The 16,663-nt window shown below is 45.2% G+C and overlaps 1 protein-coding gene across 2 annotated transcripts in view; it reads left to right on the forward strand.

Annotated features, from left to right (window-relative positions):
* CRMP1 (collapsin response mediator protein 1) overlaps window positions 1–16,436 on the forward strand; it is a 70,729-nt gene extending 54,293 nt beyond the window's left edge. For both annotated transcript variants that reach the window (XM_083155513.1, XM_083155517.1), the window contains exons 7-14: window positions 1,954–2,022; window positions 3,300–3,420; window positions 5,122–5,278; window positions 7,280–7,421; window positions 9,275–9,445; window positions 10,201–10,380; window positions 12,817–12,982; window positions 15,487–16,436. In XM_083155513.1, the coding sequence (XP_083011639.1) occupies window positions 1,954–2,022; window positions 3,300–3,420; window positions 5,122–5,278; window positions 7,280–7,421; window positions 9,275–9,445; window positions 10,201–10,380; window positions 12,817–12,982; window positions 15,487–15,578 (1,098 nt within the window). In that variant the 3' untranslated portion in view covers window positions 15,579–16,436. The remainder of the gene's footprint in view (window positions 1–1,953; window positions 2,023–3,299; window positions 3,421–5,121; window positions 5,279–7,279; window positions 7,422–9,274; window positions 9,446–10,200; window positions 10,381–12,816; window positions 12,983–15,486) is intronic.
* The last annotated feature ends 227 nt before the right edge of the window (window positions 16,437–16,663 follow it).

Genomic DNA, 16,663 nt, shown 5'->3' on the forward strand with positions numbered 1-16,663 from the left:
AGGGCTATACATATAAACATACACATACATACATTGCTCCCAATGGGGGAAAAACACACATTGGCCCCCACCGGGATTAATGCCCTAGCCTAGGCATTTGCCTAGCTTGTCTATGCCTAGGGCCAGCGGTGTAACAGGAAATTTGCACTTAGGAAAAGTTTAGCATGGCCCTGTCATTACGGACTATGCAAACCTGGGCATTCTAAAAAAGAACCAGGTATATCATTTGCGCCTAGTAAAGGTTGGTGTTAGCAACAAATCAGGCGTGCGCACAGAGGTGTAGCTAGGTGCCACAGTGCCCAGAGCAAGGGCATGCATCGTTCCGCCCCCCCTCCCCGATTTGTAGCAGGCTGACACCTCCCATAACCCCCCCCCCCCCCCGCTGCTCCCCCTGTATAATAATAACAACATGGCCCCACAGGTTGCTCCCCCTGTATAATAGCATGGCCCCACAGGCTGCTCCCCCTGTATAATAACAGGACCCGACATGCTGCCCCCCCCCTGTATAATAACAGGTTTCTCCCCCTGTATAATAATAGGACACCACAGGCTGCTCCCCCTGTGTAATAACAGGACCCCACAGGCTGCTCCCCCTGTGTATTACAGGACACCACAGGCTGCTCCCTCTGTATAATAACAGGACACTACAGGCTGCTCCCTCTGTATAATAACAGGACACCACAGGATGCTCCCTCTGTATAATAACAGGACCCCACAGGCTGCTCCCTCTGTTTAATAACAGGACCCCACAGGCTGCTCCCCCTGTATAAAAACAGGACCCCACAGGCTGCTCCCTTGTATAAAAAGAATATAATCGGGCGCGATCTCTTTCAATAAATCCACTACTCAGTGCATATACATGTACACATATATGTACACATACATACACAAAAAAATGAACAAATCTAGTCGATTTAGATATTGGCCGCTCCCAGAGACAATTCTGGAAATTGTCAATAAAGACAGAAGAATAAATGATCTAAATTAGTAGATATAGCAATGATTTAAATTAATAGAAGATGGCGCTCTCTAAGCATCTTCTATTAATTTAAATCATTGCTATATCTACTAATTTAGATCATTTATTCTTCTGCTCCCTTGTATATTAACAGAACCCCACAGGCTGCTCTGCCTGTGTATTAACAGGACACCACAGGCTTCTTTGCCTCTACAGACTTACCTGATCACTCGATGACAGACACAGAGGCGGGCTGCAGTGAAGCAGGTGGAACGCACAGGCAGGAAGTAAGGTGGAACGCACAGCAGACTACTTCCTGCTAGCCGCCGGAGCCTACAACCTCACTACCCCACCCTCTGTACTGGTCTCCTGCACTAGACATATCCTCAGTGCAGGAGGCCGGTGGCCATTTTTCTGTAGACTGTGTCTGACTCCTAACTAACTCAGAAGACAGCGTGCAGGCCGGGTGGCATACAGGACAGGGATGCCGTTTGCAGTGTGTGGCTCCGGCGCCCTGTCAACTTTTGGCGCCTGGAGCTCGCGCTCCACCCTAGCTATGCCACTGCCTGCACACTACTGTATGTAGTCATTTTGTTGACATTTAGAATGTTGTTCCCAATTTGTCAATCATCATATCAGAAGTGAAAATGTCGACATTACAGGTTAAGGGTTAGGCTGCACTTAGGGTTAAGGTTAGGATACTGTTACTGTTAGACTGCGGCTAAGCTAAGTGCGATTAGGGTTAGGGCTAGGCTGTGTTTGGGGTTAGGTATAGGGTAAGGCTGCAATAAAGGTTGGACTGTGGTTATGTTTAGGCTACGATAAATCTTAGGCATACTGTAGGGCTAGGCTGTGGTTGAAGTTAGGTTTATGGTCATTCTATATTTAGGGCCAAGAGCCAGCTGCACCTCTGGATGTGTGTCTCTTAATTATGAGACTATGATTAGAACCCTTGTTTCTACCTACTAAAAAATGTTTCAATCTGTGATGAATAGGAACAGAAGCGGATCTTGGAGATGGGCATCACGGGACCAGAAGGACATGCCCTGAGCCGGCCTGAAGAGGTAACACTTCTACCCTGCCAAGTGTCCTGCATTTGTTGTCTTTGCAGCTATAAGGGTCTATAGATCACTGATCAATCTCTTAACATTCCTAAAGAAAGGATTCCGTTATCACTGCCCCATTTTTTGGCCCCCATGTAGCATTCCTCTCAATGATTCCAGTGGGACACAGTGTCCTGCAGACCCTTGGGGGTAGGGAGAACCTTTTATCACCCACCGCTCTGCTCTTTGAGGGCTTGCCTTGCTCAGGGTCGCCAGGCAAAGCCCCCCAATGGTTAAAACAGGGTTGTGCTGCGTAGCCACTTAATTGGTTGTCTCCCGGATCTCTTTCCTGGCGTTATTGATATTACACTTACTTGAATTGGACCCATTGACTCCAAACAGACAAATACAAGTCTAATTGCCATTAGAAATACCTTTATGTGTAATTGTTTCATTGTTCAGCTGGACTCTGCTGACTTATAATGACTTGAACACTTAAGACTTGATTTATAATGTGGAATTCTGCCATGGAGCTGTGTACAATTGGTTTGCGATCCCACTCTACACAGGTGGGATACTACCCTTGGAGTATCCATACTCTGGTGGAGATGTTCTAAGCCTTGGAGCGTGATAAAGTGGAGAGAGAGAAAGTACCAACCAATCAGCTTCTAACTCCCATTGTCAAATACAGACTAACATGGCAGTTAGGGGCTGATTGGCTGGTACTTTATCTCGATCTACTATATCTCTCCCCGAGGCTTAGTACATCTGCCCCGAGCATTTAGGAAAGACGGCTAATGTAGACCACCCACATAGCACGGGGCCCTCTCACCTGACCAGGCTAATGATGTTGCAGAGCCTTTAGCAGTGGAATCTATAACCCGGAAGTTATTATATTAGGTATTGCAGGAAAAAGTATCAAAGCTTCTTCAGACCGGACAAATTGCCCTCTGCAGCCAATCAGAATTTAGCTTTTATTCATGTACATTCTATAAAATGATAGGTAGCAGCTGATTGGCTGTTTTGGGCTTTAATGTAATCTCTGTGGCTTTCCATTCCGTTCTACTGTTATGTGCTCAGTGCTGGATTATGCTGACAGAAGAAACTGTGGGCACTGAAGAACTTTGTGGCACCCTATAAATAAATGCTGATAATAATAATGATGATAGAGAATTGCAACGGTATGCTAATGTCTGTCAGTGTAGGGAAGTGTGCTCCTCTGTGTATCTGTACCATGTCACAGTAAGTGACCCTCTCTGAGCTCCGGTAGTTATTGTGTGATTATTTCCTTCTTCCAGCTGGAAGCGGAGGCAGTGTTCCGTGCCATAGCTATTGCCAGTCAGATCAACTCCCCTGTGTACATAACCAAAGTCATGAGTAAGAGCGCGGCTGACATCATCGCGCAAGCCAGGAAAAGAGGTAATCTGTTCTGTCCACCTGCTTCATGCTTTCCCCATCATCCTAACTGTAACACCTTGATGCTGCAGATCATAATGGTTACCGTGAATCACTTCATGTCTGCCACTAGGGGGCGTGAGAGAGATCTGTGACAAAATACGTTATGCTCCCAGCAATACGGAACATGCAACAACATGGAGTCACTTATGCTTACCAGTAAATAGACTCAAATAAGTGTCTAAGGGCCAGATGTATTAAGCTTCAAAAGTGATAAAGTGGAGAGTGAAAAACAGCCAGCCAATCAGACCCCACCTGTCATGTTACAGGCTGGGTGTAAAAAAAAAATGACAGGTAGGTGCTGATTGTTTATCACTCTCCATTTTATCACTTTTTGAAACTTGATACATCTGTCTCTAAGCAATCACGTACTTTCAATAAAAAGAACATAATAAACAGAAAGCTTCCAATCATTAAATACGATTGTGTGTAACAAGGGGTAGATGTATGAATCAGTATTAAAGGGAGGAAAAGTGAGCCAGAGGAGAAGTGTCCCATGGCAACCAATCAGCTGCTCTGTATAATTTAATATTATGCAAAGTATAGATGTTACTTCAGAGCTGATTGGTCGCCATGGGCCACTTCTCCTCTGGCTCATTTCTCCTCCTTTATCACTGCTTCATACATCTACCCCTAAGTAGTGGTGGCCCTGAGTGGGATAGCAACTTTTTTGCACCACCATTGTTTAATGACAGCAGATTTAACATGGACAAATAGCAAAACTGTAGCAGGGCATGCTGGGATGTGTAGTTCAACAACAGCTGGAGTTCCAGAGGTTCCCCATCCCTGGTGTGATGGTTAGCGTTACCGCATAACAGCAGTGTTATCCTAGGTTTGATTCCCATCACAATGTGCAGTTGTACTGTAAACTCTCCCCATGGCTGTGTAAGCTTCATTCGGGTGATTTGGTTTCCTTCCACACCCCAAATATATACGGGTTGGCTCCTTAGTGAACATATATGGTATAGACTATAGATTGTAAGCTCTATTGGGGCAGGGACTGATGTGATTAGCCAAATATTCTCTGCAAAGTGCTGTGGAATAGGTTTGCACTATATAAATAATAAATAATTACTACATTGACCCCATTTTCCCTTCACTATGGAGACTGTTTTCTAAACCAAATAAATTGCATGTATTTCAGTGTAAGAGGGAAAGGAATCACATGTCTCAAAAGGTGCTACCATGCTGGTGCATAGTCCACAATATTAAGCTCTGCTATGTAATACTGAGCAATAATTGAGGTTCTTGGTATATTTACTGGCCAAAAATATAAGCCTACCAACCGCGTCTGGGTGATCTCATCTCTCTGGTGGGTCGCTAATATTAAGTTTGAATCCAGGACGCGGGACCCCAAAAAGGTTGACGAAAGCCAGACACCCCAGTTAGTGAGTTAATAAAGATGCAAACGCTAGGGGATCAAAAGTGTTAGATGGGGGGAAAATGCTAGATAGTAGAATATTATCAGCAAATAAATAGTGCTAAATAAATGTTATGGTGTGCCACCCCAAGGCAACCCCACCACACTAACCCAAGGGGAGCCGCACCCCAAATCCATCCCTAAAACTGGGAAATTGTACAAATGTATGTCAGTGTGTCTTACTGAATAAAGATGTGAACTTGGACTGGGGACATTATATATTAATTAGTTCTTGTCAATTGCAGGAGCGCTGGTGTTCGGAGAGCCCATTACTGCCAGCTTGGGCACAGATGGCACTCATTACTGGAGCAAGAACTGGGCAAAAGCTGCTGCTTTCATCACTTCCCCACCTCTCAGCCCGGACCCCACTACACCCGATTACCTCAACACTATGTTAGCATGGTAAGTGCTTTATAGAATACCTCCATGTAAATCCGCCATCCTTACTATCACTCGCACATCTATTGCCTTTACTTCAAATTTCGACTTGTTGGAGTCTGCTGACACAAGGCTTACATCAGTGAGAAATGACTCACCCCCTCCCTGGGCTGAGCACAAGAAAGTCACCCATTGGGCAAATGCAATCTGAAAGGGTGGTATCTATCCTCCCGCAGTGTGTGAATGACGCACATGCACACATCGTCCACTCAGTTATGCAGAGGAGTGGTGACAGAGTGGTTCCCCAACTGCGGGACACTGTGACCAACAGGAGGGACAGCGGGACAGTGGATGAAAACTGTCCCGATGAATTCGGGCCAGTTGGGAGAAATGCATTAATATCAGTGCAGGGATATCTGCCAAAATCAGAATGAACCTCCCCCCCATGCAGTATTCTGCAACTGAATGCATACTGTATAGAGGCCCTTATTCTGGTTCCCTCGCACAGGCAAATTCCTTCTCAAATGGACAAAACCATGTGCACTGCAGACGTAACATGTGCAGAGAGAATTAGATTTGGGTCTGTTATTTTGTTTCTGTGCAGGGTAAATACTGACTGCTTTATTTTTACACTGCAATATAGATCTCACTTTGAAGTAAAACCCCACCCAAATCTAACTCTCTCTGCACAAGTAACATCGGCCCCACCTGCAGTGTACATGGTTTTGTCCATTTGAGAAGGAATCTGCCTGTGCGAGTGAACCAGAATAAGGGCCAGTACACTTATGTTTGTGATTGCCCTTGTGAGATATTACCCATCTGATACTGATAAAGGGTTACTTCTATGTAAGCAATAAGCCGTTCTGCACATACAGTTATTTCGACCTTTGTTCTTGAATTGTTTTTCATTGTATACTTTATTGTGTCTATAGTAAATGTCCCCATTAGTTGCTAGGTTCATATTCTTGTTTTTGCTGCGATAGTGTGGTGCGCAGTTGCAGGCTAAGCGCTACCCTGGGGTATATTGTGTGAAATGTATGCCTCCTGCAGATCTAATGGCTTATCTGCAAATTTGCAGATGACTGCGAGTAAATAGCCCAGACAGAAAGAAAACCTGCCCTGTGTGAGTCTGCAGATAAATTGCAAATGGATCGCTATCCGCTATTTCCTACAAATCCATACGCAATTCAGTCACCATTGAATGGTTTTGATGTAGAGTGATAAACAACTAACCAATCAGCTCCTTCCTGACATTTTTCAAACACGGTCTGTGACATGGAGCTGATTGGCTGGCTGTTTATCACTCTCCATTTTATCACTATTGAAGCTTAGTGCATCTGTCCCAGAGGCTGATCAAGGCCAAAGCTGACCACCCCCAAACACCAGCTTCCTGTCAGTCAAACTTGTGTTACGATCTGTACGCGTGAGCAGCCATCCGATAATCGTTAAGATTGCGCACATTAGCGATCGACTCTGAAGAGTGGCCTTTAAAACTTGATATTGACCATACCAACCAATCAGATTCTACTAGAATCTGGTTGCTGTAGTCAGCATCTCCACTTCTAAAAACCTACATTTTAGTAAATATACCAACCAGTGTCTCTAGTTTTCATGTAGGGACAAATGGACCAGTGAAGTAGTTGCCAATACCAACCAAACAGATTAGAGGAAGCATTTGTCAAGTACATTCTTTGGAATTCTGTTGTCTGGTTGTTGGGTTATCATGCGAGGATTATTGTATGAGTGCCCATGTTTTATTTTTGCATTTGTAGCAGATGTCTGCTTTTTGAGGCAGTTTAATAAAGAATATTAGTTAATGTATTTATTAATACTTTACATTATCTGTAATGATCAGTGAGTACAGTTCTTTGCTTCTCTTGTCTCCTACTCATGGAGTAGGAATAATTTTGGTCAGGAGCTCAGTTTGTGCGCCTTGCCTCTTACTGGCATCGCTGCAGCTTGATCTGGTGCAATACTGAATGAATGAGCGTGCTTATACTGGACTAATTGTAACCTTTATCCCAGCGGAGACCTTCAGGTGACCGGAAGTGGACACTGCTCGTACAGCACCGCCCAGAAAGCCATAGGAAAAGATAACTTCACTCTAATTCCAGAAGGCGTGAATGGGATTGAGGAAAGAATGACAATTGTGTGGGACAGAGCTGTGGTAAGAGACTATCAGTGCAGATGTATATATGGGGCCGATCCGTATGGTATTAGTAAAGTATTCAGTACTGTGTATTGTCTGCACAGAACACCTATCCGATAATGGCATGAGGCAGAAAAGCAAGTAGACTTCTAGTATCCCTTATAATCAGTGGTGTAACTACTGTAAGGCAGCCCCAGCAGCAGTTTGGGGGAGCAAGCGGCAGCGGGGTCTGTGTGGGCGCCAGCACCCACTCAACGCACTGACATGCTGTTGCCTGCTGCTGGCTGAGCACCGGAGGCGAGTCAGCCATGACAGAGACGACAAATCCCCCCACTGAATCAATTGACTGTACACAGAGCCAGCTATTGGCTACTGTGTACAGGATGGACGTGCTGTGGCGGCCAGGGACGCGTCTGAGCCAAGGGAAGCAGAAGAGTCTACTGGTCTCTCTGACTCTCTCCTGCTTCAGCTTCACCGCTGGGGAAACACAGTGGAGAGGAGGCCAGGGGGCGCCACAAACTTTTTGGCAGGGGGGAGCAAAATTTATAGTTACTCCACTGCTTATAATATGAACAGTACAGTATATATTATACCATATAACACTGCTATTGTATACTTTATTCAATATATCAGGGAAACAACAACTTTAATGCATGTGATAGGTTCTGTTTGAAGATAAAGTAAGCCCAGCCCACTTGCATCATATTACTAATTTCAGAGGAAGAACATGAGAAATCGGGCCTGGATCACAATCCAAAATTCATATAGGGAGGCACACTAACTACCAAACCAACCACTGTCCAACATGGCCGTCCGGGACTCACTGGCAGTTGGTGTGGTTCCGCTCCGAATTTTGGACTCTGCCGCAGCCCTTCCTGTTCAACTGCTACTGGCTCTTTCCAAAGTTCTTATGAGTTTCAACTTGTGAATAAATGCCACTTAAAAGAATGTATAAGTGTCAGCAAAGCCAAACCAGCTGTGTGCGGGATGTATCAAGCATGTGTTTTAGGGTTAAGGGGGATATTCAATCCTATTCCAGACGGGGAAAATAGCGACGGGGCCCTATTCAATGCTGTCTTTCCCGATAGCATTGAACAGGGATCTCTGCAGTCGGGCCCGTTCTGCCAAGAACGGCCATGGATTGTCGAGCTCCCGGCCGAAGCTCAACAATCCATGGCCGTATATCACAGCCACGCCCCCTTTTTCAGGACCTTAAATCCAGCCTTCTGATTTCACATTGAGCCGGCCGAGAATGGGACAGGGTCATGGCTGTCGGGCCAGCCCAACAGTCGTGACTCTGGATTGAATACCCCCTAAGTATTATAATTTAATATGTTTACATTAACCCCTTCAGTGGCAATCCCGAGAATTTTCCGGGCTGTGCCTCAGTGTCCAGTCTGGCAAGCCCGGAAAATTCTCGCGATTGCCACTGTTTGGAGCCGGGCAGCGCTGCTGAGTTCACTCTGATCTCAGGCAGCGTCGCACTGCCCGGCTCCCTCCACTCTGCGGCATCGCCTCCTCCTCCCTCCTCCTCCCCCCTCCCTTCCGGGTTTTCAATAGAAGTCCCCGGCGCCGGCTTATGACAAGACGGCTGCCTGGGACAGCGATGCGACGCGGGGGGCGCAGGTCCGGGCAGCCGCTGATTAACAGTTCAGCGGCGCTGCCCGGACCCAGGGGGGTAGTGGTGTTTTTTTTTTAAAGGGAGCGCTCCCCATAAAAAACTCGCCCAGTGGGGAGCGCTCCCCCCAAAAAAACCCACCACTGAAGGGGTTAATGAAATGATGTCAATATTTCACATAAAATACTGTTCTGATGTTCTCCGCTGGTTCTGTCTTACTAGTGATCGTTTTTGTGCCTTAATGTTTTCCCAGGCTACCGGTAAGATGGATGAGAACCAGTTTGTAGCCGCGACTAGTACGAATGCTGCCAAAATTTTTAACCTTTATCCCAGGAAAGGGCGGATTGCCGTTGGCTCAGATGGCGATGTACTTATTTGGGATCCTGACAAGATTAAGACAATTTCTGCCAAAAGTCACAAATCAGTAAGTTCATAAGTTTATTTAACATGACTCAGAGAAATAATAGTACCCATGACACAGCATAGAGCAGGGGTGGCCAAATCTGTCCTCAAGATCTACCAACAGTTCATGTTTCTCATGCAACCTGTGGATTTATAGTAGGAATGAGTGCAGCAAGTTTGAAAATGTGACAGTTAGTAATGACTACAGCTGTGCACCAGCTAGGTGATTTGGGTCATGTGACAGTTAGTAATGACTACAGCTGTGCACTAGCTAGGTGATTTGGGTCATGTGACAGTTAGTAATGACAACAGCTGTGTACCAGCTAGGTGATTTGGGTCATGTGACAGTAATCACTACAGGTAGGTGATCTGGGTCATGTGACAGTTAGTAATGTCAACAGCTGTGTACCAGCTAGGTGATTTGGGTCATGTAACAGTTAGTAATGACTACAGCTGTGTACCAGCTAGGTGATTTGGGTCATGTGACAGTTAGTAATGACTACAGCTGTTCACCAGCTAGGTGGTCTGGAAAACGTGGACCGTTGGTAGATCTTGAGGACCGGTTTGGCCAGCCCTGGCATAGAGGGGCAACTATGTTCTGATATTCTTAGTAAAATAGTATTTATAGCCTGGCTGGGGCTATGACATTGGGTGGAGTTGTTACACTTTAGGCAATGCTAGCACCAATGTGAGCAATGTTAGTACTGCCGCCACAAAACCACGTCATGCTCTCTGTGCCACTACTCATGAACCGCATGTGGTCTTTGTGATTGATAGGCCGTGGAATACAACATATTTGAAGGGATGGAGTGTCACGGGGCTCCACTGATGGTAATCAGCCAAGGCAAGATTGTGTATGAAGACGGCAACCTTCACGTCAATCAAGGAATGGGGCGGTTTATACATCGGAAACCATTCCCAGAATACATTTACCAGCGTATCAAGACGAGAAACAAGGTTTGCTCATTATATTCATTAGTGCACCTCTCTCTGTAGATCTTATAGGTGTTACTTACATACAAGGCAATGACGACATGCACCAAAGTGGTTTTCTATCTGCTGGGATCTACTGTATGTGGCTGTTTCTGTTCACCAGGGTTAGTGCCCATACACTATGCGACTTCTCCCCTCGGAAAAGTCGCATACAATCCCCCTCCAGCTGCCGGAACCCTCTCAGGCGGCAGGTTTGTATGTGATGCACTTCTGCATGCGATGTATCGCATGCGGTCCCTGCTCCCTGTCACCGGGAGGGGTCCGACAAGGAGATCATGCGTGCAACAGGTATGATCTCCGGGTCTGATCCGATGCGCATGTATTATAAATTGGTCAGTGTCTAATGTTTTGGCCCCTATTATCAGACACATATTCTATTATAAAAAACCCAATTACCAACCTCTGTCCATGCTTCATCACACATGCCCCTATTCCCAGCCTGCGCTGACCCCCATTGCTACACACACACACACACGTTAGACCCCACTTACGATGAGTGATCAGCCATCCATATGCGATGGGTGACGGTGGAAGTGACAGGAGGTGCTCCACTTGTCACAGGTTGGATTTTCTGTGCTGCTGAGGGAGCTTCCGAAGAGATCTTTGGGCCTAATTCAGCATGGATCGCTATTCCGAGAAGCCGCAGTTGTATTTGTGTAGATAGCAGCTGTCCAGACAGAAAAAAAAAAGCTCTGTACAAATCTGCAAATGAATCGCAAAACTATCGCAGATCGCTATCGACACGAATATCCACGTGCAAATCCCAAACCATCGGACAGTTTTTGCCATCTGTGAAGATGTGAGAAGTTCTGAGGCTTCTACTAATCTGTGACTGAGACAGGCTTATCGAGGCCAGCACTGACGTCAGAGACCCTTCTCAAAAACTCCTGGGCGCACCTGCTTTTTTCAGACACACCCAGGGAATGTCAGGTTTCCACCCCCAAATGATGGATACCTATCAATAAATCTATGGCTCCTTTGCATCAACGATCCTTACATATTTTTAGTTGCCGATTCCCATAACGCATGTGCAATGCGTACGGTGCGCATGCAAATTCTCAGAATAGCCATTCATGCTGAATTAAGCCCCTTTGTTCCTTACTTAGCTCTGAACGTCAACATGTGAATGTGGAAACAACATTACCTTACATACTGATGTAAGATCACATTGGTGAATATATATCCTCATAAATAGATTACTCGGAAGCAGTGGCCACAAATCTTTTGCGCCCCCCACCTCAACCCCGACCCCCCCCCCTTACCCCTCCACATAGTGCCACTGCGTCTGACCTTCCACCGGCGAATCAGTCTGCGGTCCGGCTCTCCGTCTCCCTGCTCTCCCGGCTCCTTCTGCCATAAAAAATGTGACACACAGAAAATGGCTGCCCCCGTACAGCATACCGTTTTTAAGAATGCTAGAGGAGGCCTCCTTTAGCATCCTAAAAAACGGTCTGCAGTATGGGGGCAGCCATTTTCTGTGTGTCACATTTTTTATGGCAGAAGGAGCCGGGAGAGCAGGGAGACGGAGAGCCGGACCGCAGACTGATTCGCCGGCGGAAGGTCCCGGGCAGACGCAGTGGGTAACAATAGCCCCGCAGCCCCCACGGCGCCCTCACCTTCCAGCGCTTCCCCGCCACCGCTGGGCGATAGTTACTTCACTGCTCGGAAGCCTGAACTGTGTTATATATTGTACTTCAATGCTGTGTAGGCTAAACACTCTGGGGGAAATTTACTAAGATGTGAGTTGTATTTCACATGGAATCTTGCTATGGGCAACCAATCAGATACTATCTATTATCTTCTAGAAGGTGGTAAAAAAATTAGAAGTAGTTTCTGATTGGTTGCCCATAGCAACATCCCATGTGAAATACAACTCACATCTTAGTAAATTTCCCCCACTATCTGATTACTATTCTTAACCAAAAAAGGAAAATGGTAACCGCTTAGTCTTCCATACAGATGTGTCCTCATACATCATGGCTGCACTCATGCCAAGCAGCCCCTCTCTGCGCTAGGTCGCGTGAGACTCTGCTAGCTGTGGAGGTCTTTTTAGCTGCAGCTTTTTCCACTACAAGCTCCGTATACAGAATCTGTCACACACAATATCCAAATGTCATATATCCCATTACTCAGCACAGTCTCCTTGTGTGTTCTGGTCACATTGCGTTGTGACTAAAACGCATTTACGAAAGAGGAGGGACCACAGCACAGTCCAAAATACAAAGAGGGGAGCTTTACCAACTGCCATTCCAAACTGACTCACTGGCAGTGGGTGTGGCTCCCCTATTTGAATTTTGGACTATGCTGCAGCCCCACCTCTGGAGTTGCCATTGTTCCTCACATTGCAGAATTTACTTACCCCCTGATATTTTATGCATTAATAAGATGGATATTTTCCAGGTGAGCGGATTGCAACCCGTGTCCCGTGGGATGTACGACGGACCGGTGCATGATGTCCCAGCTACTCCAAAGTATGTAACCCCTGCCCCCTCTGCTAAATGCTCACCTGCCAAGACACAGCCTCCACCTATCAGGAACCTTCACCAGTCAAACTTCAGTTTATCAGGTAAAACTACAGTAGTAAATCTGTAATACGGAATTATGTGGTACACGTTCTTGCCCACCAACCATGACCACTACATATGGGAGTAACAGCATGATTTGGATCATTTTTTTTTTGTTTGCACACCACCAATGATGCTCTGGTTATACATCGACAAAGCTATTGTCAGCTTTGTGGGTTTCAGATCACCTGAACCAAGTAGAAATCATCTATCTCATGGATGGGCCGCCAAGGAGTATTATAAGCGCATGAAAATTACATTGTCTATATTATAATAGTGAAGGTCAGATATGGCTAAAACATTGTTATAGCAAGGGACATATATGGCAAAAATGGGGAAATATGGCTAAAATGCAAATGGATAAACAAAACACACTGCGGAAAAAAATCAGAAATACATTTAGGGAACATTAAATGCATGTATGTAGACTTATTTGGTAAATGTATTCTACTGCATCTAATCAACCAATTTGAAGCATTAAAGAGCCAACTCTAATGTGTTGATGTGAGTGATATAAATGGCTTTCTTTTAAAAATCCCGCATGATCAGCATTGACTACACCTTACATGGAGACCGGGAACTCGCAGCTCATCTTTCACTTTCCTTGTTACAAGCCAATTACAGTAGGGTAATATAAAATCAGGGAGGACAGGAAGGTAGCAGGTAGCTGCCATCAGTCAGCACCTCCAGTATGTGTCCATGCCTCTGCAACGAGTACATGACCTACGCTAAGATAATCAACTGCAAAATGCGATTCTGGAAACAAAAAATAAATGTAAAAATAACTGTAAAATAAACTTGCCTTGACAACGGTGGATTATAGTAATGGGGTTTGTGGCCGTCCCATGGGACCCATGGCGGTAAAGGGGTGGTCAGTAATAATCCCCTTGCATTATTCATTATGCCCATAAATCTCCCTGTGGGTTATAAAATGAGATTATCAAGATGTGCGGCCAAAATGAAAGCTTATTATTTTGCATGGTCGAAGGGCATGCTGGGCTTTGTCCTGGTATTTCCCAATTTGGAGGCCTAGGGGTAAATTTACTTTAGCTTCTAAAATTTCAAAGGATCTGATATTGCCCATAGCAACCAATTGGATTCTGTCTGTCATTTTCTAGGAAGCAATAGAGAAATTAAAGACAGAATCTGATTGGTTGCTATGGGCACCATCACCACTTTTCATTTCTAGAAACTTTAAGAGATAACTTTTTCTTTTTACCGCAGAAGTACAGTATGTCTTGCAGGGATTTCTAGAGACTAGAACTCAAAATTTGTTCTAAAGTATGTTGACTTTGGGCTTATGGCGTTGAGCCTGTACTATTGATAGTTGTAATACAGCACTTCGGGATGGGATTCACTAAAGGAAAAATGCAGTAAAAACCCTGTTATCGGGGGTTTTTACTCTATTTTGGTATGCAGGTAAAACCACACGCTGGGTTTCCACTGCGGGGGGGGGGGGGTTCGTTATAGAAGTCTACTGGCTTCTTACCGCATCCCATGCCGCCCGGCACGACCCCCGCCGCCCCCCTCATCTGATGTCTGGGCAGCCTACTGCTGTGCAGCCTGGACCAGTGACCTCCTCCTCCCTGAACTTCCTGCAGCCGTCTGAGCAGGGGGCTGCCGGGCAGACGAGGAGGGGGAGAGCCGCGGGGACCTGCTCACCACCAAGGGTTGCTTAGCAAAGGGCAGCTCTTATCACAAGAGCTGTCCTTTGCGATAGTAATCGCATATGTTAGAACATATGCGATTAGTAACATCCGCAGCCCATTACCGCCCCCCTTCCCCCGTTACAGCAATGATAAGACAAAGGGCGGGATGTCGAGATATAAGCAGCGCTGCTCACCTTACAGAGAGCAGCTCTGACATTATTGGGGATGGTGGTTAGTAGACACTCATTATAGATTTATGTTTGTACAGTAGCCCAGTTAGTATAACAAAAGCATAATGTAATACAGTATAGATTGTAGTGATGGAAATCAATCCAATGAAACATTTTTACTAATTCTCATCACAAATTTCCATTTCAGTGTATTATACACATGCACTCCCTAGATGTAACACATAAGGGCTGATTCAGAGGTAGGCGCCGAATTGCCAGAAGCCACCTCGGTGGTTGCCCATCTGGGACTTTGTGTAAATACAGCTAAGTTCTTCCTACAGTAAGTGTACATCCATACGTCCAAATGTGCGAGGACTGAGACGCCAATTTCCAGCTTCCCTCATAGTGGTGCATTCAGTCACACTATGGAAATTTGCTCCTGAAGGAGACACTCACCTAAAAGGGGTCATGTTCAGGCATACGCCAGACACCTCCCAATCACCGGCCTGAATGCCCACCCCATATTCTATAGACTCCTCCATGCATGTGTCTAAAATCGCAACTGTAACTTTGTACCTACCCAATCGGAGGGCATGCACAGTGCAACAAGGCGGTCCACCTCTGAATCAGGCCGGTAGTGACTAACAATGGTACAGATATCAACGTTTTCACTTCTCTACCTTTCAGGTGCACAGAAAGACGATACCAACCCCCGACGCACAGGACACCGTATTGTAGCTCCCCCCGGAGGTCGCTCAAACATCACAAGCCTTGGTTGATGAAGCTGAAAGACGAGTACCGAGAAGAGAACGATCACCGTGGGAAGAAATTCCAGTTGTGTCCCGTGTTATTGAGCCCACAATTTTTTTTTGTAACCGATGAAGAAAAAAATGGTTTGTTTTCGTATAGGAAAAGGTGGTTGTATTGTGATGAAGTGCTTGGGTCTGCTTACCTCACACTTGTCCATAGGTCACCTTAAAGCATGGATCACACATTGCCGTTTTAGACTAGAGATGTCACCTTTGTCTTGTAGCTGGAGAATTGTTAATTTGCACCATGTAGCTGTACGTTAGGTTGGTAGTGCATGTTTTTTTTATTTTATTTTTTAATTAAATTAATATTTATTTAATTTATTTATAAGATGTAGCCTGTAATTGCGTTTTGATACATGCCAGCAGTCACTGACACAACGCCATAAACTTTGCCACCGATGACTCAAAAATGTGAACAATTTTTACGTATGCAGTAGGTTACGAAATGTCTTATGTTTACCTTATTTTTTATTTTCTTATTGTTCCAATACCACGGCAGAAGTTATCATTCATGTAAAAATATGATAATCTGGCTAATTGTACAGTCTTGTCTGTTTTTCACCTTGCGGGATTCTGAGAATAGTCACACATACAGCTTTTTTTCAGCCATGCAACGAGATGAGCCGGTTTGCATGGGGGTTTTTGATACTGTAATTCTAGGTTAGCGGTCTGATTTTTACAGTTTTGTACAAAGTTTCTTTTTTCGGTTTGTAATTCACATTGCATTTTTACTTAGGGTTGCGTACGACATTCTAGATGTAATTCTATTTCGGAATTCAAAGCAAATGAAATAAATAATATGAACATTATTAAATTGCAAATGGATTTATTTTTCTGTGGCTTATTATTTTGGATGCACCTGTGGATCTACTTTTATATACTGTATTGGCCATACTGCAATCGGTATTCAAATGATAGCTAGGGGTAAATTGACTAAAGGCCCATACACACTGGGCGACTTTGAGCTGAAAGTCACTCAAAACAGGAGGTTTGAGCAGCTTTCAGCTCAAGCCGCCCAGTGTGTATGGCCTGGTGATGAGCGGTGAGCGCTG

Source organism: Crinia signifera, chromosome 1 (genome assembly GCF_055691185.1).
Source record: "Crinia signifera chromosome 1, ASM5569118v1, whole genome shotgun sequence".
In the NCBI taxonomy this organism is placed as follows: domain Eukaryota; kingdom Metazoa; phylum Chordata; class Amphibia; order Anura; family Myobatrachidae; genus Crinia; species Crinia signifera.